This window comes from Primulina eburnea, chromosome 5, assembly GCF_022965805.1.
Source record: "Primulina eburnea isolate SZY01 chromosome 5, ASM2296580v1, whole genome shotgun sequence".
Lineage (NCBI taxonomy): Eukaryota > Viridiplantae > Streptophyta > Magnoliopsida > Lamiales > Gesneriaceae > Primulina > Primulina eburnea.
In genome coordinates this window covers 3047088-3068575 of record NC_133105.1, presented here as the reverse complement: position 1 = coordinate 3068575, position 21488 = coordinate 3047088, and the positions used below count along the sequence as shown (strand labels likewise).

General features: G+C 34.3%; 5 protein-coding genes across 16 annotated transcripts; 4 read left to right on the top strand and 1 right to left on the bottom strand.

Annotated features, from left to right (window-relative positions):
* Positions 1-1086: 1086 nt before the first annotated feature.
* Positions 1087-3169, top strand: LOC140831877 (uncharacterized). The gene is made up of 2 exons (XM_073195591.1): positions 1087-1189; positions 2847-3169. The coding sequence occupies exons 1-2, from the start codon at positions 1087-1089 to the stop codon at positions 3167-3169; spliced, it is 426 nt and encodes a 141-aa protein (XP_073051692.1).
* Positions 3170-3702: 533 nt separating this feature from the next.
* On the top strand, positions 3703-8229 carry LOC140832319 (uncharacterized). 9 transcript variants are annotated; one of them, XR_012118102.1, is made up of 8 exons: positions 3711-3995; positions 4077-4133; positions 4281-4490; positions 4602-5909; positions 6005-7023; positions 7415-7463; positions 7540-7653; positions 8052-8229. XR_012118102.1 is itself a non-coding variant. In XM_073196263.1 (7 exons), the coding sequence occupies exons 6-7, from the start codon at positions 6006-6008 to the stop codon at positions 7293-7295; spliced, it is 1098 nt and encodes a 365-aa protein (XP_073052364.1). In that variant the 5' UTR covers positions 3706-3995; positions 4077-4133; positions 4281-4490; positions 4602-4732; positions 5243-5909; position 6005; the 3' UTR covers positions 7296-7464. The 9 variants fall into 9 exon arrangements, 7 of the variants coding, with proteins under 7 accessions (XP_073052362.1, XP_073052364.1, XP_073052365.1 ...); XM_073196263.1 differs by lacking the exons at positions 7540-7653; positions 8052-8229 and having other exon boundaries at positions 3706-3995; positions 4602-4732; positions 5243-5909; positions 6005-7004; positions 7197-7464; XM_073196264.1 differs by lacking the exons at positions 7540-7653; positions 8052-8229 and having other exon boundaries at positions 3706-3995; positions 4602-5606; positions 5712-5909; positions 6005-7004; positions 7197-7464.
* A 1212-nt stretch (positions 8230-9441) lies between these two features.
* Positions 9442-13820, top strand: LOC140832318 (thioredoxin-like 2, chloroplastic). The gene is made up of 4 exons (XM_073196260.1): positions 9442-9927; positions 11832-12014; positions 12707-12871; positions 13448-13820. The coding sequence occupies exons 1-4, from the start codon at positions 9712-9714 to the stop codon at positions 13583-13585; spliced, it is 702 nt and encodes a 233-aa protein (XP_073052361.1). The 5' UTR covers positions 9442-9711; the 3' UTR covers positions 13586-13820.
* Positions 13821-15406: 1586 nt separating this feature from the next.
* Positions 15407-16952, bottom strand: LOC140831601 (uncharacterized protein At4g29660). Of its 3 annotated transcripts, none has more exons than XM_073195344.1 (3): positions 16807-16952; positions 16388-16598; positions 15407-15633 (listed from the first exon to the last, which is right to left on the bottom strand). In XM_073195344.1, the coding sequence occupies exons 2-3, from the start codon at positions 16568-16570 to the stop codon at positions 15520-15522; spliced, it is 297 nt and encodes a 98-aa protein (XP_073051445.1). In that variant the 5' UTR covers positions 16571-16598; positions 16807-16952; the 3' UTR covers positions 15407-15519. The 3 variants fall into 3 exon arrangements, with proteins under 3 accessions (XP_073051445.1, XP_073051446.1, XP_073051444.1); XM_073195345.1 differs by having other exon boundaries at positions 16760-16938; XM_073195343.1 differs by having other exon boundaries at positions 16388-16660; positions 16807-16933.
* Positions 16953-17932: 980 nt separating this feature from the next.
* Positions 17933-20051, top strand: LOC140832317 (uncharacterized). Of its 2 annotated transcripts, none has more exons than XM_073196257.1 (2): positions 17933-18058; positions 19205-20051. In XM_073196257.1, the coding sequence occupies exon 2, from the start codon at positions 19342-19344 to the stop codon at positions 19924-19926; it is 585 nt and encodes a 194-aa protein (XP_073052358.1). In that variant the 5' UTR covers positions 17933-18058; positions 19205-19341; the 3' UTR covers positions 19927-20051. The 2 variants fall into 2 exon arrangements, with proteins under 2 accessions (XP_073052358.1, XP_073052360.1); XM_073196259.1 differs by having other exon boundaries at positions 17947-18058; positions 19154-20051.
* The last annotated feature ends 1437 nt before the right edge of the window (positions 20052-21488 follow it).

The following is a 21488-nucleotide window of genomic DNA, read 5'->3' as shown; positions in this document are numbered from 1 at the left end:
ATTGAAATCAATCTCTTAATTTTTTAATCTTCATGTGCTAAACATGCAAGTGCTTATTACATGAAATGTGGGTTAGACTTTAAAGTATTTTAATCCACAAATCTATATGCACATAGATTTTGATCAAACATGTCTCAAACTTTTTAATCAGCTGAGAAAAGTACATTATACACCACTATTTTATTATTATTTCCTCATAATTTATATGAAATAAAACAATTTGATAATTAACAAAATAACAAAAAAAAATTCTCTCTCTTTATTAATGAGATATAAGATGAAATATCTTAAATAACGAAATTATAATAAATTCGATCCTAGTCGATGAGTAACGATCCAATCAACAAATCCATGTAGCCAATACAAGAGCCGTGGATTCCTGGCGGATCGAACTTTCTTTGAAATTATACATTTGATCTACATCGATTTCTACTTCTTTATCCCACTAGTAATTATTGGTACATAATATCTAATGATGGTACATAATAATAATATTTTTTATTATCATTTTTTTCTTATATAATAAAAATTTTAATATTTCAGAATTTCCCTTAATTAATAATAGATATAATATTAATCCAAAAAATTTAGCGAAAGTTTTACACAATATTAATATAATTATTATCCATAAATTAGCGAAAGAAGTGACGCATAAAAGATAATTATGCGAGTTAATATCGTAGCCCATTATTTTTAATTGTTTTATTAAAAATTATTTAATTAGTATTTCAATAAAAAAAATTAATCTTCTCTTAGATACTGCTTTTAATGTTCTCAGTTCTCACGTACAATAAATTGAAGTAAACTGCTGAATTAAAAAAATTTAATCCAATATGTATATATTAAAAAAATAAAAATAAACGAGGGTGAGATTATCGGCCGGTCCGGCCTTTATCAAATAGGCCCATTTAAATCAGTACCGTGATAAGGGCCACATTCTTGCAGTTACATGGCCCAATAGGCTTGCCCTGTTCGATTTCCCCTTCTGTTTTTCCTTGGCCCAAGCCCATAAAGCCTAAAGATATGCTACAACAACGTTGCACATATAATCAAATTGCCAACTTGAATTTCTTCACAAGCAAGCAAATGGAAGAGAGGAAACTGGAGAAACAGATTTCAGGTGGAGCTGCTGTTAATCGCTACAAGATCCTTTGGCGGGTTTTTCTCATAGGAAACTTCGGTCTTGGAGGTTTGTCTCACTTTCTTGGGTTTTGCATTCGAAAAATATTGGCATTGTGAAGTGAACTTGTGAGTTACTTGAGTCTCCACTATGGTCTTTATGTGGTTTGTCTGTTTGAACTTCATTTGGACAGTTTTTTCATTGCTTTGAATTCTTGCAATGATGCATACGAGGTGTTTGTGTCAAAACCTACATTTTGATGTGAGATTTGCAGCATTAGCTTTTTTGTGATTTTCTCGTTCTTATGTTTATGTATGTTATGCGATTGTAAAACGAAACGTCGATTATTTCCAAGATTGTGGATATGCATAGTTGTTTTGCTACGTACAATAAATACATATAATTACCATAATTTGATCATACCTCGACTGCTCGACAGACTTTCCGTGGGTCTCTCACGGATTTGAACCCGCTTTGCATATGCAGTCTGTCAACTAGAGACATTGAGGTGGATCCAGCAGTAGTATGAGGTCTGACGATCCACTAACAAAAAAATATTAAAATTTTTTATCTAAATTTTATAGGCTTAGATGCTTTATTCTTACTAGAATCTTGGTTAGATGATTTGGAGTTGTTAAATAGGTTGTGCGTATTGTGCATGCTTGCTCTTTGTCTATGTGGAATTGTGGATTAGGAGCCTGGCTAACTCGTGAAAAAATTCACTTGGTAAGTACACTCAGTGAATATCTCACATAGGAGTTTAGTCTCGCCTTTCTAAGTTTTAATTTTTGTATTCCAAGCCATAGCTCTCCCCACCCAAGGTTTGTCTGCAGTCTGCCATCCATCTAGCCAACATAATTATTTTGTTATTTCTCCTCAAGATTTAAGTAAAAATAAAGTTTTGGGATCCAACTTGAATTTATTTGAATAATGGCCCTCCATGGATTCACCTATGTAAGATGCAGCTAAAGTTAAGAGCTCAAATGGTGTGATCCTCCATCACCCTATAGTTCTTGTTATGTAAAGATACATATATCAGGATATATATATCAAAGTTTCAGTTTTTCAAGTATGCCTGTTTCTTCAATTGACTTGGGGTTGCTCATGGCTAATGTGCATGGACATTTTAGAATTTTGAGTACCAGATTAGACCTCTTGTGGAATGTAACAACCATTTAAGAAACCTGTTAGTTATTACATTTATAGCTTATTAATGCTTTTCTAGAGCAAGAATTAACATCCACTTGATATGTTACTATGCTTTGTATATCATCTGGAACATTATTTGGAAGTATGAAGATCATGAAGAAATGTATGTTGCTTAATCATATGGTTGAAGGATTTTCCATCACATGTATCAATTATTACTATTTTGGCAATAGATCTTGAATTCTTCATACTTAAATCATAACCGTCAAATCTAGTACCCTTGCTTGAAAACATGTACTACAGAATAGCTTGGATGAGGAAGCTTTACCTCTGTGGTGGCTTTTCTAAACTGTAATCGAAAGTGTGAGTTTGTTCTGAGACCAGATATTTATTTTTCTAACAATCGAGATTGCAGATCAGAAGTGCCACGGAACTTGCTAATTACTGATTTTCTTCCATTATGGGTACAATTTGATCCAACTTTTGCCCATATGTAGCTTCTAAATATTCTTTGGTCTCTTTATATGCAGCTTTTGATATCTAAAAAAGATTAAATAATTCATTTTTCTTTTTCCAGCCTATATGTTTGCACAGGCAGGTAAGAAAGAAAGAATGAAAGAGAAAAAAGAAGCCACGGTTGAAGTTACTCCAACTCCAACTCCAACTCCAACTCCAGTTACCACTCTCACTGATGAGGAACCAATATTCATTCAGCCTACTACACCACCTGTAATTGTTCGACAACCTATTCCTGAGAATCAGCAACGTGAGCTTTTCAAGTGGATGCTGGAAGAAAAAAGAATGGTGAAACCCAATAATCGAGAAAAGAAGTTACAGATAGACGAAGAGAAAGCCATTCTTAAGGAGTTTCTCCGTGCAAAAAGTATCCCAAGTGTTTGATGAGTGGTGGACGTTCTTTGTATGCAGAGCATGCTTCAGTTAGTTGTACTGTGATTCGCCCCTCTGCATATATATTTCATTAGAGACATTGCTGCTATCTGTGGCATCAGATTTTCTTGGATTATATGACTCAAGGAGCATCTTGTTTCGAACTATTAAGAGAGCCGAACTCTTGTACATTTTTCAAATTTGTGATTCGGATGGAAAGAGGTGATTTCCTACTCTATAGACTGTAATGTTTTGTATGTCTTATGTTTTGATCGCAAATCTCAAAAGATTCAGAGCTAGATTTGATGATTTTCTTTGTAGACATATGGCCATGAGTAACCCAACCATAAAAATGACGTAAATGAGTGACGACTTAATCTAAATTCGGTAATCCACACTCCTCCGTCATTGACCGCCAATCAAAGGGGGAAAACACAGATAAAAAGACTCCGATAAAAAATTAAACCTCGACCCTTATTTTTTATAGCTATCACGAATGAAGCTAAGGTAAATTCAAGATTTCTGTCTGGGGTTATTTGTTTTGATATTTTCAGAGCTGCAGATGTCCATTATCAGACAAAGATATAGGATGTAGATTTGAGGACTTTGAGGTGGTAAATAATTTTGCTGAAGTAAATGGACCCCATCGAAGTCACACTTACTTCTAAATTCCATCCAACCTCATCCACCCGGATGCACCCACCCATTCTTATTTTTATTGTACGTCACGTTTCCGATTTTCTAAATGCCGAATTTAGCTGATTTAAACTCCAAGAAGGTTGAGTCTGACATAGTAATATTTTCTTGGAGCCAATGCCGGGAACCATACAAGTTTCAGGTATAAATAGATAACCGCATTTCAATGCAGATTTCTTCTACTATTTTAACTCCATGTTGTGTTATTGGTTTACTATCGTAGTTCTGGAATTCAAGGGCGTTTCTTCACCATCAGACCCTTCTGCAATATCCGTCAAAGGTAAGTAGCTCAAACCAGCACTGATGCAAGAATTAATCATTTGCATAATACTTCGAATTTGAATGTTATGATTTTTTAATTTTTTTTTTTGCTGAAGGGTTCCTCGATTATCTGTTTTCTTTACTGTTTTCTTTTTTGTCCCATTAGTTTCCATCGGGAAAAGATGTTATCGGACTCGGGACAAGGGAGATTTCTTATTGTAATGACTAAACTTGGTTAAAATGCGATTTCTTTAGAAATTTTGGAGGTGTGATGAACTAAAAAAGTACTGATCTTTTACAGTCCTTGTTGCTAAACTTACCGAGGAATTGGCTGTTACACTTGTGGATGACGAAGAAAATGAAATAGCATATACAGGTGCATTTATATATCAGTATTCTAATTGGAGTCAAGTATTCTAATTAGACTCAGGTCACCACCCTATTCCTTTTCCTGATAACAATTGAATTGTTTTTTCATCGTGCATAGGCATTAGGATGATTCAAATAATTCAGAAGGGAACATGGGATGATGTTTTCTCGCTTGACGGAGGCGGGCAAGTACATTTGAAATTACGATTTGTCCTCAACGAGGAAGAGAAAAATCGCATTCGTGTTATGGTGTGGTACCTCTTAATCATTCTTCATTCCTATGCGATGCTAAGTGTGTTTGAAAAACATTCTTGCATATACTGAAGAAATAATCAAGGTGTTGATGTGTTGACCTCCCATTCGCAGTTAGGGTTGCATAGCTCAACTCTAGCATATTTTACTAGACCACGTGGTCTACAGGGGTGATCTAGTAAGTAGAGTGTCTGACCTGACATTAGATCATTGTCAAGAATGCTAGGATTATTTCAAGTGTGCTTAGAAATAATGCCATGTTCTTTTCACTACATCAGAAACAAAAACACAATTGATTACTACCTTGTAATAAAGCAGAATCTTCATTTGTATCATTTTCTGCTTCATCAAATTGTAAGCTTGTTAACTAGATCTTGTTCTTCTGAACTCACCCTATGAAGCTGAAACAATAAAAAAATCATCAATAAAACTTATAGAATCTTTAGTTTCAAAACAGAAGTCCGCTAACTTATGAGATTATCATCTTCTGTTTTTGTTTACGTCAAGAGAGAATCTGCTACAAAAAAGAATCTTGCAACCACCTCCAACATTAACCTTAGTCGTTCAGAAAGCACTAGTTCGACTCGTAATTCTGAAGAGAAATCCACTCATAGTGAACAGAATGTCTCATGGTTAGTTCTCATTTGGGATATTTATAGCAAATGTTATCAAAGCTTCCTCTTTGTAAAAGTGTGTGAATTTAAGACTGATCCTTTTTCAAGATTCACAAACGAATTTCGAAATAGAAGTGGTGAGCCGTGAAGCTGAAGGCTCGCCAGCTGATTCGCCAACGAGTTGTGAAGCATCCTCTGTTGGCTCAACATCTAGTTACCAAAAGGAACAAGAAATCATTCAAGAAACCGAAACCCCAGTTAAGAAATAAGCAGTCAGTAAATTGTTTATTGACAAAGTAAATAAATGGAACAGATTTTGGGTTACACCTTATAGTCAAGCTCTCCTGTTTAGAATGCTGTAGATTGCAGTCGAGATGCTTCCCTCGTCTACTTTTTCACGCTAAACAGAATCACAATCGTCTCAAGAACACAAAACCACACCAGCTGAGAAATTTGAAATGGAATTGTCTCTTGTCAAGTTAAATGATCCAGATCCCATGGAGAAAACCCCAAGCAGTGTGAGGAAAATGATAAGCGCATTTGAAAGTGGTCAACTTAAGGTGCTTGTATGATTTTTTAGTTTGTAGAGAGGTTTTTTCCTCATACATAATTCTTCTTTCTGGTTCCGATAAAAAATTAAAATTTTCCGAAGCAGGATGTTAAATTCCTCAAAACCCGCTTCTGTACTACCTGAACAGATAGTAGTTGGAAAGGAACATTCTTTACAGGGTCAAAATGAAAAGGGTGTCGCTCAATCTACCAATCAAAGTTTGAGAAAACCCGAGGTTGCCAATCTTACTGAAAACTTGAGTCAAAACCTAAAAAATGTCGGTGGACAAGTAGATCTTGTTTCAAGTGTCTCCCAACCTTTTCCGGACCTAATGGAGTCGAGTGAAAATACTTCAGAGGGACTTACTGTAGAAGAAAGTATTAGATCACCAGTTGCTTTAACAAGTTCCGATATACTGGAGCAGGATGTGGAAACATTCCTTGAATGGGCATCATCGACACAACCTGAACAGAGTATAGCTGGAAAGGAAGGTTCTTTGGAGGACAAGGATGATAAGGGCGTCAGTAAATTGACTGATCCAAGTTCAAGAGGATTTGAGGATACCCTGTTTACAGGACACTTGAATCAAATGATACCAAGTGTTGGTGGACTAGGAGACTTAGATTCAAGTCACACCGAACCATCTTTGGCCCCCAAGGATTTGGAGTCAACTGTTGCTCCAATGGAACTCAGTGGGGAAGAAAGTGGTAGATCACCGGTTTATCTAACGAGGCAACCAGTTTCAGAAACAGCTACATGTTTGGGAAGAGAGTACGAGGTACAATCTAAAGAAATAGAAGCTTATGATTCTTATGATCCTTCAGCTGTAGAAGACAAAGAAAGGGAGACAAAAACAGGTCTTGAAGGCTCAAAAGTTACGGATATTCAAGGGACTTCAGATCAGAAACCAGAATTGGAGGACTTTGATAAAGAAGAATATAATTCGCCTGAAATCTCTGGTTTATGGATATTCCCGCGCAATGTAGGGCGTTTATGTATCACAACTGCTGGCAACCAAGTGATGAAAATAGCAGAGCTTCAACATGTTGAAGCCAATGCCCACCAAGAAAAGAAGGTTTCTTTGGAGTCAGAAATCTTGGAGCAGGTATAGTGTCCTCAGTTTTGTATTAAGATTCTACTGTCATCTCCTGCAAGGTTTCATTTTCAAAAAGTTGCAAAAAACCGCCTCAGCTACTCATATAGTATTATGAGTTACAGTATTTGCAGCTTCAAAAATGCATCTATGAATGGATCGTAACATAGTATGATATATGCATATGTTATTGTTTTGTGTCAGCAATATGAAATACATGAAACGGACATTGGTAATATGCCAGAACCCGGTAGCTTTCCTGATGACTCCTGTAACATACTAATTGGGCAGGTAATGCCTTGAACATCAGATCATTGTTAGTTCGGACATATGAATAATGGCCTGATGGCCTATTCAGGTTGATATCATGGATTAAATATCCGTATCCAACTCAATCTTTTCTTTTATAATCAATTTCATAGCGAATGGTTTTGGAGTACTAGTTCTTCTCACCTGGAAAAAGGGACCCCGGTATTTTTGTTTCCTAAAAAAATATGGCTTGTGTTGATCTCCCTTTTCTTCTCTGATAACTTTGAATGCTTTACAGGAAGAAAAAGTCTGAAGAAAATGATTTTTTCTTCACCATTCCAAATCACATTGATGAAAGAACACTAACCGAGTAACAACTTACAGTTCAACGGGAAATTTATATATAGATGAGGTCTGTTTTTTTTTTTCGTCTTTTTGCTAAACTATGTTGTATGATTAAGCAACATAGCAAACTCTTGGTTTCAAAGTTTTTCTTATTGGGTGATGTAGCTTGATATATACAATACGGTCTACCAAAAATTGCATCATCTTGTATCTCCCTTTTCAAATAATTGAAGCCTATTCATACACTCTGCCTATCTTCCTTCTTTGCTTTTTTTCAATTAGAAGAACATGCACGATAAATTGGGCTCAAGGGAGTTGAACTCGATTTGAACCTCGAAAATAATAGTTAGAGCCAGTTATGCGCCACATATGTCTTGCAGTGGATCTCGGAACACAATTCGATCAAATCTGTTATTCAAACATTTACAACACAAACTTCAGGCTCTCTCTTAAATCGTTCGACAGGAAAAAAGATACTTTAAACCATACTGCCAGCCGTTAGGGAACTCATGAAATCTTCTCTTAATAGGATACATCATCAAATTGACTGCAGTCTGGACAGATCTGATTGAATAGTGTAGTCCAGTCCCCATGCTTCAGACCATGTAGTGTTCACTCTTTAACTGAATGTACTTTCTACCGTTTCAATGTATATATAAATCTTTTTCAACATTTTCCTCTGAGTGAACGAATGTATATTGTTTTTTCTCCACGACTATACCAAAATTCATGAGGTGAAGATGATTGTCACCACATAAGAGTGTATCGAATTTTGCTGATAATGGTAAGAGATGCACCTTCAATTCTGGTTTGAAAGAAAGATAGTTATGTCACAAGAGACAAAGCAAAAGCTAAAACAAGAAACCAAAGTGGTATGGGAGATTAGTTATGCAATATAAAAAGATGTGTGACCATAATTCTTGTGGTGTACATGTCCTCCAATATGAACGATAAATGCAATGAGTCAGTAGAGAGATCATACCTCATTTAAGTTAAACTTCTGAAGAAGTGAATCTCTCTAGGTATAATTCCAATTGAAAGCTTCACGGGTATAAGATATTTCAGAATCATCCAAAGCCCATGCCGAATCCCAACTTCGAGAGTCTCCTGAATAAAAGCACTACAATTTTGCATCATTAGGACATTTACCACCAATCAAACAGTTTGTTCATATGGAAAGTTCATCCATTGATCGACTTACTTGGATGCTCTTTCAAAGGCCGTGTAAGATTCAACCAGATTTCTAAGGCGATAACTCTGCAAAGCCCGAAATATAGGTACTAGAAATGTCTGTACACTGAGAATGTTTCTCGGATTGCCTAATCACTCTATTAGCATCCTGACAAGGAGCAAATTAAATTATAACATTATCATCACATACACAAGTGAAGAATGATACACAAATACATATGGAAAAATAATAGAATATATGCATATCATCCACGTGCAAACATATTTTACATCATATAACCGTCGTTTATTCTTTTTCTATACAAATTCCAAGCATGATAGGATGAATTTAGAGATGAATATGATATCTTTATATCCTTCTCATTCAAAAAATTCTTTGAACTTGAACTTGAACTTGAAAATTAGTCTATGAAACCTTCTTGTTTCGAATTTTCTCCTAGGGGCTCCAAACCCATGGAGAAACAAGTTACAGGAATATTTTGCCACACTATTCTTACTTTTATGAAATGGAATACGAAGAAATTAATATCAAATATGAAGTTAGATTAAAGAAAATTATTATCAATGTTAACTTATAATTTATAAGTATAAAATATAATATAAGATTCTAAATATATATTAAATTTATATTTATTTAGTTTTGAGTCGACCCCGTAGCAAGAAAGACTACGGTGCATTACCCACATTTTTTTCCGATGCTTCCTCCATTCTGGTTCACACAAATCTCTTTCTTTTTCAGCTAACTGCACACTCCCCGTGCCTCCAAATTCACAAACTCGCACACACGAAAAGTGTGCGAGGGACCAGGAAAAAATCCCCCCATTTTTCTTTCCGTTGATGTAACACAGAAACGCACAGACGCCTATAGTATTTCCCGCACAAACCCAACTGTAAAACAAGAATTTCTTGTTCCCGACGAACTTGTGTGTGTTTAATGGCCGATTTGATGAAATTGTCTGGCAATTCTCCGAGCTTTTCTTCTTCTATTTTAACCGCGTTTTCTTCGTCTTTGAATTCATCTCAAAGGGCCCTTTCTTTCAGCCAGAGGTTACACAGAAGGATTGTTTCTGTTTCAGATATCTCATCTGTTGGTGGTGAATTTTTATCCCCAAATCCCTTCAAATCCAGCAAGCAGTTAGCATCTTTCAAGGTAAAGGCTTCGACTTTCTTGAATTTTCATTTTGTTGTAACATGGGCCTGATGTTTTTTTAAGTAAATCAGTATTTCTACTTACAGAGATTGGCGCGGCTGTATGCCATTAATTGATTGTGAACTTTGATGATAAATTTGCAATTTTTTATTATTAGTCGACTTAGAATATGATGAAATCCTCTCTGTTGATGAAACTTGTCTCTGTCACTACCCTTTTCTTCTTGGTGACTTCTGATTGTGGGTTCGTGGTGTTTACAGTTGGTGACTAACTACTCGGTCGTTGTGCACATGTTCGTCAAATTATCTGAATGACTGAATTACTGTTGTCTGGACATATATCTGAGCAGTGTTGTGAATTATTTGTTCATTTCGTTGTTCCCTTCAGGGGTAGTTAAGCATCTTAATTATTTAGTAGATTGTTAAGTTCCTAGTGGTGGTTCGGTCATCTAGATAAAGATGCTATTTTAAATGCGACAGCTTGTAGTTGGCTCAGTTGTTTATCGGTTCGCAAAATACAATCCTTCTTGCATGCTACAGGGACATTTACCCTCAACCAGATAATTCATCAGCGATGGCTCATTTCCTCTGTATCCACTTACTTCTAATCTGATGGTTCAGTATGGTCAATAAGGATTTGGTTTAGATTAAAATGCCATGTATTAGACATGTTTGCCAAAATTATGAGTTTTTGACAAAGAAGGTACGAGTTTCTGTCAAAGTTTCTGTAAATGGTTTTGAATGTCATTGAAGTAAGCAGATTGAAGAGATCAAGGTAGGTAGTCAGTTAGATTCTTGCTGAAATACAGTTGTGCCACAATTCGTGATTGGTTTCCTTGTCCATTGTGATTTATCAATAGTGTCGATAGTGTGTTTCTTTAAATATTGGATAAGTACTTGATGCAAGCTAACAAACAAGTGTATTTACTCCCACTGTTGGTGAATCACCTGTAGCTGGAATTGCTTTCAATTTTTCCTTATGGTTGCACAATTTTCTAAAAATAAATAAGCAGAGCAGATTGTCCAATTAAGACTTAGATATCTTCTGTAGTTTGGTATGGTCTATTCTACTTCACGCTGTTTGATACACATTGAATTTAATAAGCTTCAGAATCCCATTTTATTGCATACTTATTTTCTTGTACTCTTGGTTGACATTAAGTTATGCTTGCCGATTCGTTCAGATTGTTGACCGAAAGTCTGGATTTCATTTATTGTTTGGTGGTGCTGAATCCTAAAACCAGCTCGTAAGCATGTTTTTTTAAACGATAGACCTAGAAAGCATTTTTTTCTCAAAACCAAAAAAGTTCTTATTTTAAAAAGTTTATGTATCCAAACACACGCATAATTGGCATGTAGTATTGTTTTATTTTTCATTTGGTTATCTTTTTCGTTCCAAGTAATGCAAGGTTATTGTAATGCCAATTTTTTTCTGAAATCAAATCTTCAGTAAATGCTTGAAATATTTGAACTGTTTGGTTTTAAATCCTTCAACTAGATTAATTGATATGTATGTCTTTTCCTCCTTGATTGAAGTTTCTTTTGTTTGCATTATCAAAAAACAGCTTGTTGGTATTTATAGCATTTGTTCAGTTTTTTGTTCGAGTTTCCTGAAACACAATGCAGCAAAGTCGTTACAAGAAAATCTAATGACCCATAATGTGTGGCCAACAATTAGATCACTCGGTAGGAAAATGATCCACAGTTTCTGGATTATGCTTCGATTGGGACAAATTACGGTCTACCTTCTGCATGTGTTCTATGAGAATGGTGAACTCTTGATAATTTGAAATTTGTACAATGGATGATCATGTTATAAATAATTTATAAAACAATGCTAAGTACATATAATACATCATTCTTTCTTCAGTTAATGACATCTCTTCTCTTTGTGTCTATTATCAGATACAAGCAACTGTTACTGAAACTGAGCCACCCAAGTGGTGGGAAAGAAATGCGGGTCCGAATATGATCGATATTCATTCCACACAAGAATTTTTGAATGCTTTGAGTCAGGCTGGAGATAAGCTGGTTGTAGTTGAGTTCTATGGGACGTGGTGTGCTTCTTGTCGAGCACTGTTTCCTAAGGTAATATTCATTCAAGTATCTTACATCTCTTGCGCAATATAGGCTTTGATAGGATAATGCTTGCTTAGTGCTTAACGAGTATCTTTTTCATACATCAAGATGTTTTTACATTCGATCAAATTTTAGGGCGTGTTTCTTACGTGTGGAATCAGATGGAGTTTTTAATACTGCTCTAATGTCAAATACTCCACGATATGGGTCCTCTATTCTTTTTACGAATTGCCGATATCACAGTCAGGATGAGAATGCATGAAACTGGATTTTATTTATTTTGGAGATCAAAACCAATATAAACTTAGAAATCGCTATCTAAAGATTTTTAAATAAATTATATCTAGAGATATTTACTAGACAGACAATTTTCACCTTTTCTATTTTGCGAGTGTACTTGTGGACTATGGTGAATTATTACTTCATTACTGAACCTAATTTACAAACTCATGTGATGTCCATGCCTCAAATAAATACATCAGTATATATTCTTGTAACTAACAAAAAAAGACTTGAGGGGCCTAGAAGAGAGCTTTCACTATCCTCACAGAAGGTGTCGCAGTTGAGTTAGCCTTACTCACTCTAGTCAGCTTTTAGCTTAGAAAGTCCTTCGTCCTAAAGCTGGTAGAAGTATAATAAGAGTATGAAGTCTTCAGATTTTCAATCTAGTGCAAAAGTGTAATTCTGTTTTCCGTTGTCAGCTATGCAGAACAGCCGAGGAACATCCCGATATTTTGTTCCTTAAAGTTAATTTTGATGAAAACAAGCCCATGTGCAAAAGTTTGAATGTAAAGGTTCTTCCTAATTTCCACTTCTACCGTGGGGCAGATGGACAGCTTGAGGCCTTCTCTTGTTCCCTAGCCAAAGTGAGTAAAACTTCTTCTGCACGTTTCTCCATCAATTTTTGTTCATCTAAGTACTTGTGTTTTAATGTTAAAACCCTGAGGTTCAAGAATTTGCATTTGATTACACCTGACCATCAAGATTTGAACTACTTTTTTTTGGCATATGCTGTACCACATATTTTGAATTGTTAATATATCGAAGTCTCTTAGTGTCATCCTAATTGACATAAAATTGATCTATTCTAGCAAGGTCCTCTGTGGGTTTCAGTAAAAACGTAAAGGAAACAACTAACCAGAGAAATTGTTGACATGGTGATAACACGGTCCTACCTTGGTTTGTGGTAGAAGCATCAAAATATTTACAAGTCTGTGCCATGGTGCGGAGTTACGCGTAGATTGAGCTTGTGGGTCTGTGGTGCGACAAGCATTATATGTTATATAACTATTTTTTGTTGAAGTGCAAAAGAAATATGTAGAGTCTAATGTATGTGGATATTGGCACATTTAGATTATACAACTTATTCTGTATTATCTACTGTATGGAATTTTTCTATATGATCATCAAAGAAATAACTGTCCACCAAAAACCAATGGCAGTTTCAGAAAATAAAGGATGCAATCGCATTACATAACACAGCTCGATGCAGCATTGGTCCACCTAGAGGTGTCGGAGATCTCAACCTTGAAATCCTCTCGGCTCCTAAAGAGAAGCAACCTGAATCTTCTGTGACATAGTACTCTGTAATCCAAAAACTAGCCGTTTATAGTTGTGAATTTGTGTCTGACGTTCTTGAGGAATGCCATTGATTTCTAATAATTTTATGTGTAATATGAAATGCTAAGTTGGAAGCAAAGCTTTATGGTATCATCTTTTTGCGTTGTCTATATGTACGCACATATATATATAGAGGCTTGTGGCCATTTTGCATCATTATTTAATTGAATCAAATCGATCCAAATCGTGCCTATAGAGGCGTTGTATTCTTGTTTCTGGATTCATTTCTTGTTTCTTTTTTCTAGTTTAGCTGTTTTTGAATGCTTGGGATTTGGTACTTCAAGGTTGGAGTATCCAAGAGATTTTCCCAAAAGACTACTGATATATAGCATGTCAAAATGTTTGTAGAAACTGATGCCTCAAGAATAGAGCTGTAAACAAATTAAATCGAACTGAATAGTAATATATTTGAATTCGACTCAAATCAAGTATATTCAAGTTTATTTTAATTTGAAGCTTGAACATTTTAATTTTTTTTTGTTCGAGTTTGATTAAAATGAAATTCGAGTTTGGTTCAAAATGTTCAAACTTTTTTGCGAGCTATTCGAATTATTTCTCGGATATTAAGATTCGAGAACGAAGGTTTGAAAAGCTCGAAATGTATGTATATTTAATATAAAATTATATTATATTAATAAAATATTAATGATCGCGATCGGCTCGTGATTATCGAACAAAATAATTTTGGCTCGAGTTCGACTCGAAAAAATTCGAATATGTTCGAGTTCGATAAGTTTGAATATGAATTGAATATTTATCGAGTCATCTCAAAAAACTCACGAATCGACTTGATTCTGTTACAACCCTAGTCAAGAATTAACCGAATACAGTGGGTAAATAAAAAGTGTTTTATTTTAATTAAGTAGTATTTATATAATATAATGAATATGTTTAAATTTTAAATATTATGAAAAAATAATTATTGTATCGATAATGTTTATATCATTTGAAATAACACTCAAATGATATATTAATTTGACTTTTTTATCTTGATTGAATGGAATTGTTATTAATAAAAAAATATATCTAAAAATTATATATTATTTTGTCTCTTAAAATTTTAAATAATAAATAAATGTTTTTCAAAAAGTCAAAAGTCTTATAATTTATTAAATTAATAAATTTTGATTAAATTTTTAATTATTTTTTAAAATATACTAAAAAATATTATATTGAAATCCTAATTAACTCGATTACTGAAAACAGACTTCCAACACCAATGTCTAACGCGTGATGCACGTCGAAATGCGGAGGTCGAACTTTAAGTTTTTTTTCAAATGTAAACGAGAAAAATACGGGTTTACGAGTAAAAAAAATTATCAATTTTTATAATTTTAATTATTTTCGATCAAGCAATGAATAAAAGAATATAAAACCACAAATATAAGATTAAATGAATAAAATTTCAAGTTCTGAAATATTAAAATGGCAATATATTACCATAAATTTAAATTAAATGGATAAATTTTCAAGTTCCAGTGTTCAACATTAAAGTATTAAAATTCATTTTAAAAAAACGCGTATGAAAATTACAATAATTAATAGTTTCATATAAATCTATATAATAAAAATAAGCACATTATCAATTAATATATCATATTTATATTCATGATTTATAAAAAAAAAATTATATATCATTCAAAAAAAAATGAAATCATGTGTTTGAAAAACGATTGCTTGATATCAAGATCAAGCGGGTAAAAAACGTAAACGAGATTATGCTGCCCGTCAACACACTCTTCCGGAACAAAGAAATAAATTGTATACCATGTAATGCATATATTCTAAACATTCAAATATTGTAGTACGCAACTAATCAGAAAATTTGGTGAATTTTACAAGACAAGAAGGAAAATCATCAGTCAAATGAAAGCAACCATTAGAGTGCCTCAATCTACTCCTCGGTGTATCGAGGAACCTCCCCTCTATATACCCTCCAAGGTCCGCCATAAAACATTGGCTTCATTATGGGAACTTCTGCGCCAGGGTGTTTTTCCCAAAACTTCTCCTGAAAAAGATGAAAGGCGCTTCGTTACTTGGGTATTTCAAATCAAGACGGACGTAGGATTTGTTGATAAACGGAACAGGACTTTATTATCAGAGAAACACTAGCTAGAACAACTCAAGATGATCTGTCTTATAAATGGGATTATTTGATGCCAAGCTAAGATACTCCTTGCTAGGCAGACCAAAGAAACTACATCTCCTCGGTGCTTGATTGAATATGATTTTGTTTTTGTTTTTTTTACAAAACTAAAGAAGTAAGATATTTTAAGTACAAGGGCCTATAAGAATGAAGATCAGTCATTTAACTGATAGAAAGCACCGAGCGAACTGCTCTTCACACTGGAGCACTATTAAGAGTTTCCTTCAAATTTACAAGCTTTCCATCAAGTTTCCTGACCGACCAAAAGTGATGGAGTACCACACTGGCAAAAAGTTAGAAACAGAAATATGAAACTCAGAAAGGTCATCTGCAACTCAGTATTCGTGTGTGGGACGAAAACAACTCGAAGAAAATCCCGCACTTGAAATACATCCAATGGCACCAAATAAAGGACCCTCATACTGAATTTGACACTAACTCACTCATCATTCAGAATCATTAATAAACCATACCAATACATATATGCATGGTTTTCCCAAAGCATCATAATTCACTGCTAAGAACCTACGTAACAATCTTGCCAAGCGATCAAATCGTAGATCAAATAAACAACAATTCAGTTCCCATCTCCGAGTTTTCAAAACAAGTTGATTACCTTGTAGAGCTGCTCCGTGATTGCAGCGCCAATGACCCCAGTATAGAAAGCACAAATATAAATGCAGACCAACGGAGTGAATGATTTGGGACGCCTGTACGGCTCCATCATGTCCCAAAGAATCGCCCTTTCCCCCTTTGCTTCCAAATAATCGACATATTTCCTCCACAAATAACTCGTCATCTTGTGATTATCAATCGTCGCAAAAGACCTGATTACACGAAACAATGAATTCTACACTTCCAATTCCAACATAGAGGGGGAGGAAATCGCCTTGGGCATTTCGACAAACATGTTATTCGCTTGAAAATAATCAACCACGGTCACAAAAAAAGTACACACACCCCTTTTCCATGGAAACCTATAATATACCTGCGAAGTGACAAAAATGGAGACCAGACAATTGTATGGAGACTTACTGGTGGTCGACGGATGTGGAAGACTGAATCAGCAGTAGACTCTAGAATCTACTAAAATGTTCTTGTTTCCAAAACCCAAAAAAAAAAAAAGGAATGATTTAGAGTTTTTAAAAATTATATCAAGAACTATTTTGTCTCAATTATTATCAAATTACTATCGATAGTATAGTATTGTCTAGAGGTTTTAAAATGGGAATTGACCCCTAACTCGACCCAATTTGACTCGAAAATAACATGTTTGGGGTAGGGGATTTTTGGTTATGACAAAATCAAAATCGGGAGTTAGTCATGTTCAGGTTCGGATTGATCGGTTTTTAATATTATAATGTGTCACTTCTATCTGACCTGAACTTTACCCGAATTGACACTCCTAATAATGTTAATAACACGAATATCTGGAGTTTATGGCAAATTGTCAAAGTTCGAGAACAAATTATAACAAATTTGTTTCCAATTAAAAAATATTTTAATATTAAGTATTTTTATTCTTTTTAAAGAAAGCTAGTATTTAACAAACTCGTGTGTATAATCACAAAAGTTATTGTGAGGTAGTTTTATGGGCCTAATTTTGTGATACGAAATCCAATTAGATTACTGTCTATGAAATAATATTATTATTTATAAAAAAATAATATTATTTTGTATAATGAATTGAGTCAATCCGTCTTACAAATTTAAAAAATCTCACAAAAGACTTATTTATTGAAAATTTATAGTTAAACAAAATTATTTTAAAATATAATCAAATATTCAAATATAATTTGTATCCCATTCAGTTGTTAAAAGTAATTTTTAATATGGACTGATACTTTGTTATTTTGAACATTCTAATTAAAATAAATAATTTTAATTTTAAATAAATTAAAACAATCCAGAGCTTTTTTTATATTAACTAATAAACAATCATTGTATTTTTTTTTTTTGTGGAACATTGTATGTTTACTAAAAGTTAGCAACTGAATATATTTTTGGGGATTTTTATTGACATTTCAAAAATTTATTTTTATATTTTGCTTTTATGTTTTTAAATATTACGAAAATAATTTTTGAAGTGTAAATAACACTTTTTAAAATTTTTATAAAGCTGATAATTGATTAAATTATTATTTAAATATTTTCTTTTTTCTTTTTTTATAAACCCCTGATTTCTAATTCCTTGGCCACTGACTTCTCCTCCTCGCCCGCCGCCGCCCGCCCGTGGAGTGGCTACTTGCCCCAACCTCCTGATCTTTTTCCCGGCAATCATTTCGAGGTATTTTTTCAGGATTTTTGTCTTTTACCTACTATTCGGAAACGAAAGCAATATACAAGCGGCTGATCCTCCATTGCGTTGGAATCGATTTTTACTTTATTTTGAGTTCTAATGCTGATGAAATTTTTCTGGGATTGTTTATTTTGATGTTATTTTGGGTTTTGTTTTTGCTGATTTTACTAATTTTTGTTTTGGAACTTGACTACTTGAGTTGGGTTTTATTCATCATATCTATATTTTGAATCAGTGCGGTGTTAAAAGCTAGAGAAATCATGTGATTGATGTTGGCTAGTGTCTCACGGGAGAATGAACCCTAATGTATATCCGTAGACGCAATGTAAGTTTCAGCAGCTTAGCCAGTAGCATTTTTGACCAACGATGACTCTTCATCCCAAAAACTCAATGGGAAGGAGAATTCCCTTGAGGGTTTATTTTTTTCCTTTTGTCTGATTCTCAATCCTCAGCCTCTTTTTCCTGTTATTTGCTTTTTCTGTTCTGAATTTTATGGTTTCATTTTTGGAGTTTGTTATTCAGAGTAGTTAATACCAGAAGCTGGCTGAGCAATTAATATCCTTATGCAGTTTCTTTCTACGTCTTCTTAGGATTTCATAACAAGTGTAAAACTGGATCTTGAATGATAATATTTCTTATCTAGAAGTTTTATCCTTGGTAAACAATTTTACGCTTTTATCAGTGTGCAATTTAATGATGATGATGTAAAGTCAGGTTTTTTTGAATTTTGGGCCATTATATGAAGTTTGTAGGATCCAATCCTTGGAAATTGTTGAAACGGTTCTGGCTAGGAGATGGTTCTTTAGAACCCTTGTTTCATATGGCTCTTTTAGTGTTACTGGTGAATTTTGAACTTGTGTACAATAATTGATTAAGTTGGAACGGAACTAATTTTGTAGTTTACGTTTGATAAAGTACTTGCTCCAAAATGTCTGAAAATGTTTGGACCTTTTGTGTGTAAGAATGATGAATTGAGTATAGTGATATTTAAAGTATTCACGTCGTGATGCTATATTCTTTATTTTCTTGTCTACCTGCAAATCACTAGCTTCAACTCTAATTACTATTGTCCTATGGTTTCAGAGAAACGATATCACTGGGGGTCTGTTTTCCTTTTTTTTGCTCTCTTTGAAGGATATGTCGGTGTACCGAAGTCAATACTGGGTTTTGATGACGTACAGAGGTGTATGTAATCATCTGTAGAACTTGATTTGTCTTGCCGCTTTCAACCCTTCAGTGATCTACGGACCACTTTTTCCACCAACCTAATAATGAAACTAGCTACTCTTTATAGATTTACTTGTCTCCATCCCTCTTTTCGTGGAAAATCCAGGATAGTGCAGTATCGTTCTTTCCAACACGATTTTGTCCCAAGAGATCCCAATACCAAGCCGAAAAGGTACAAGTACCCTGAGTTCTATGATCCATACGGACCAAGACCCCCTCCTTCCGACAAGATTGTACAGCTTGCTGAAAGAATTTTTTCCCTACCTCCGGAAGAACGTATGCAAATTGGTCCTGCTCTCAGAGACAAGTTAACGCTTCCTAAGCTGCAACCTATATCTGTAGAGGGAATGGATTTGAGTACTCAAGGTGGGGCACGATCCGGGTCGTCCAAGGCTGAGGAGAAAAAACCTGAGAAAACAACATTTGATGTTAAGCTGGAGAAATTTGATGCAGGATCTAAACTCAAAGTTATCAAAGAGATCCGTTCCTTCACGGATCTGGGATTGAAGGAAGCCAAAGATTTGGTCGAGAAAGCCCCTGTTTTACTGAAACAACAGATCACAAAAGATGAGGCAAATATCATCATAGAGAAAATTAAAGCTGTTGGAGGAGTTGCAGTGATGGAATAAACGTCCTTGTTACACATTCTCCTTGTATTTTCTTCTGAAAATAATTTGTTCGACACTTGATGTATTACATGACTCTGATTTGAATGTAATGGATCCCTAAAAAAATATTCAAGCTTTGTTCATTATATTAACTTAGTTTTCTGTTTAAATGTTACCAATGGCACAAATTCGTCTGTTATCTGTCGAGGTTTCTTTCTTTCATCTTTCCTTTCCTTTCCTTTCCTTTCCTTTTTTTTTGCGGCTCTGGAGTACTATTTCATTTCATGCTTAGGATGAGTGTCAACGGAACCGAAGTAAGCTGAATCGAATATTGCAAAATCAAATAAACTCTTATCTTTTCCAAGCAAACTAAATCGATCGAATTTTTCATCAAAAATTCGGTGGATTTCATACCTAAAATATTGAACAATAAGTCACAACGCCTCAAGTTTATTGTTTCAATCCAGCAAATTGTCTACTTTTCCGGCAGGCTCACTTCATATTACTTGGAACACATTTCATTATCATTGACATATAAAAATTTCATCGAGATCTTTCTTTCATATATTTTACAATCCAAGAATGATTAATCAATGGAATAAATCACACCTCATAAATCTAGTATAAAATGAACCAAATTAATGGCACATCTCTTAAATATGAGCGGGTGAAACATTAACAAATTGAGATTCTTGAAACACGAAATCTTACTGAGAATCAAACCAAATTCAGCTACATTATATTAATTGAATGATCATATAAAAAAGATCTGTTCCATCTAATATATGGAGTAAACAATTCCCTAAAATTTCGTTATTCAAACTCAAAAACTCCAACTTTTGGTATAAATTTGTGGATCACATATTCGTACAATCTCTTTGGCCACTTCTTTGATTTGGCTTGTTAATTCACTTCTTTAAATGTTTATAATGGTGGATTCATGTAATGGTTCCATTGTTTTTCAATTCTAGGCAGCAAGTAATTAACGAAGGACGGTTCGTCGACTCGAAGAAATGAATAGCTCGAGGTGTGAGTAGTCAGGATAATGGTCCCAAATCGCCAAAGGGTCGAGTAGTCGAGAGTAAGTAGTAGATCGAATCAAGCGATAAAAAGAACATTTGAGAACTTAATTAAATAATTAATGAATCATCCTTTCCATGCACATACACATTATAAATTACGTAAATAAATCGAAGAAACTATATAACATGACGATATTTAGATTCTTGGATCACCTAACAAGGTGCAAAATATTACAAAAATATGCTTATTTAGATTTAGTTTTTGTAAGTCGTCGGAACTAATTTTAATTAGTCGTCTCTCGAACTGCAAGACAAACACATTAAATCTTGTACATGACAAAAGATTCTCTAACAAAAATATCCTAAGTAGATTATGTTGCTAGAATAAACACATACAGAATATTGCATATATTCGCTTTACCATGAATATTCGGACATCATTAGCTGTTAACAAGTCGAAGTTGTTTGATGTTCTTTAATTATTTCAACTTTATGATTCGAATTGCGATTACCATAACCACAATTTCCTAATCCAACTTACTTACATGCAAGGCAAATATG

Excerpts from the sequence above, each read along its gene's own strand:
- LOC140831877 (XM_073195591.1), top strand. The coding sequence starts at position 1,087 with ATGGAAGAGAGGAAACTGGAGAAACAGATTTCAGGTGGAGCTGCTGTT. Across the intron at positions 1,190-2,846 it reads AGGAAACTTCGGTCTTGGAG|CCTATATGTTTGCACAGGCA; the intron begins GTTTGTCTCACT and ends TTCTTTTTCCAG.
- LOC140832319 (XM_073196261.1), top strand. The coding sequence starts at position 6,006 with ATGTTAAATTCCTCAAAACCCGCTTCTGTACTACCTGAACAGATAGTA. Across the intron at positions 7,005-7,196 it reads AGTCAGAAATCTTGGAGCAG|CAATATGAAATACATGAAAC; the intron begins GTATAGTGTCCT and ends GTTTTGTGTCAG.
- LOC140832318 (XM_073196260.1), top strand. The coding sequence starts at position 9,712 with ATGGCCGATTTGATGAAATTGTCTGGCAATTCTCCGAGCTTTTCTTCT. Across the intron at positions 9,928-11,831 it reads AGCAGTTAGCATCTTTCAAG|ATACAAGCAACTGTTACTGA; the intron begins GTAAAGGCTTCG and ends GTCTATTATCAG. Across the intron at positions 12,015-12,706 it reads GTCGAGCACTGTTTCCTAAG|CTATGCAGAACAGCCGAGGA; the intron begins GTAATATTCATT and ends TTCCGTTGTCAG.
- LOC140831601 (XM_073195344.1), bottom strand. The coding sequence starts at position 16,570 with ATGACGAGTTATTTGTGGAGGAAATATGTCGATTATTTGGAAGCAAAG. Across the intron at positions 15,634-16,387 it reads TCACGGAGCAGCTCTACAAG|GAGAAGTTTTGGGAAAAACA; the intron begins GTAATCAACTTG and ends CATCTTTTTCAG.
- LOC140832317 (XM_073196257.1), top strand. The coding sequence starts at position 19,342 with ATGAAACTAGCTACTCTTTATAGATTTACTTGTCTCCATCCCTCTTTT.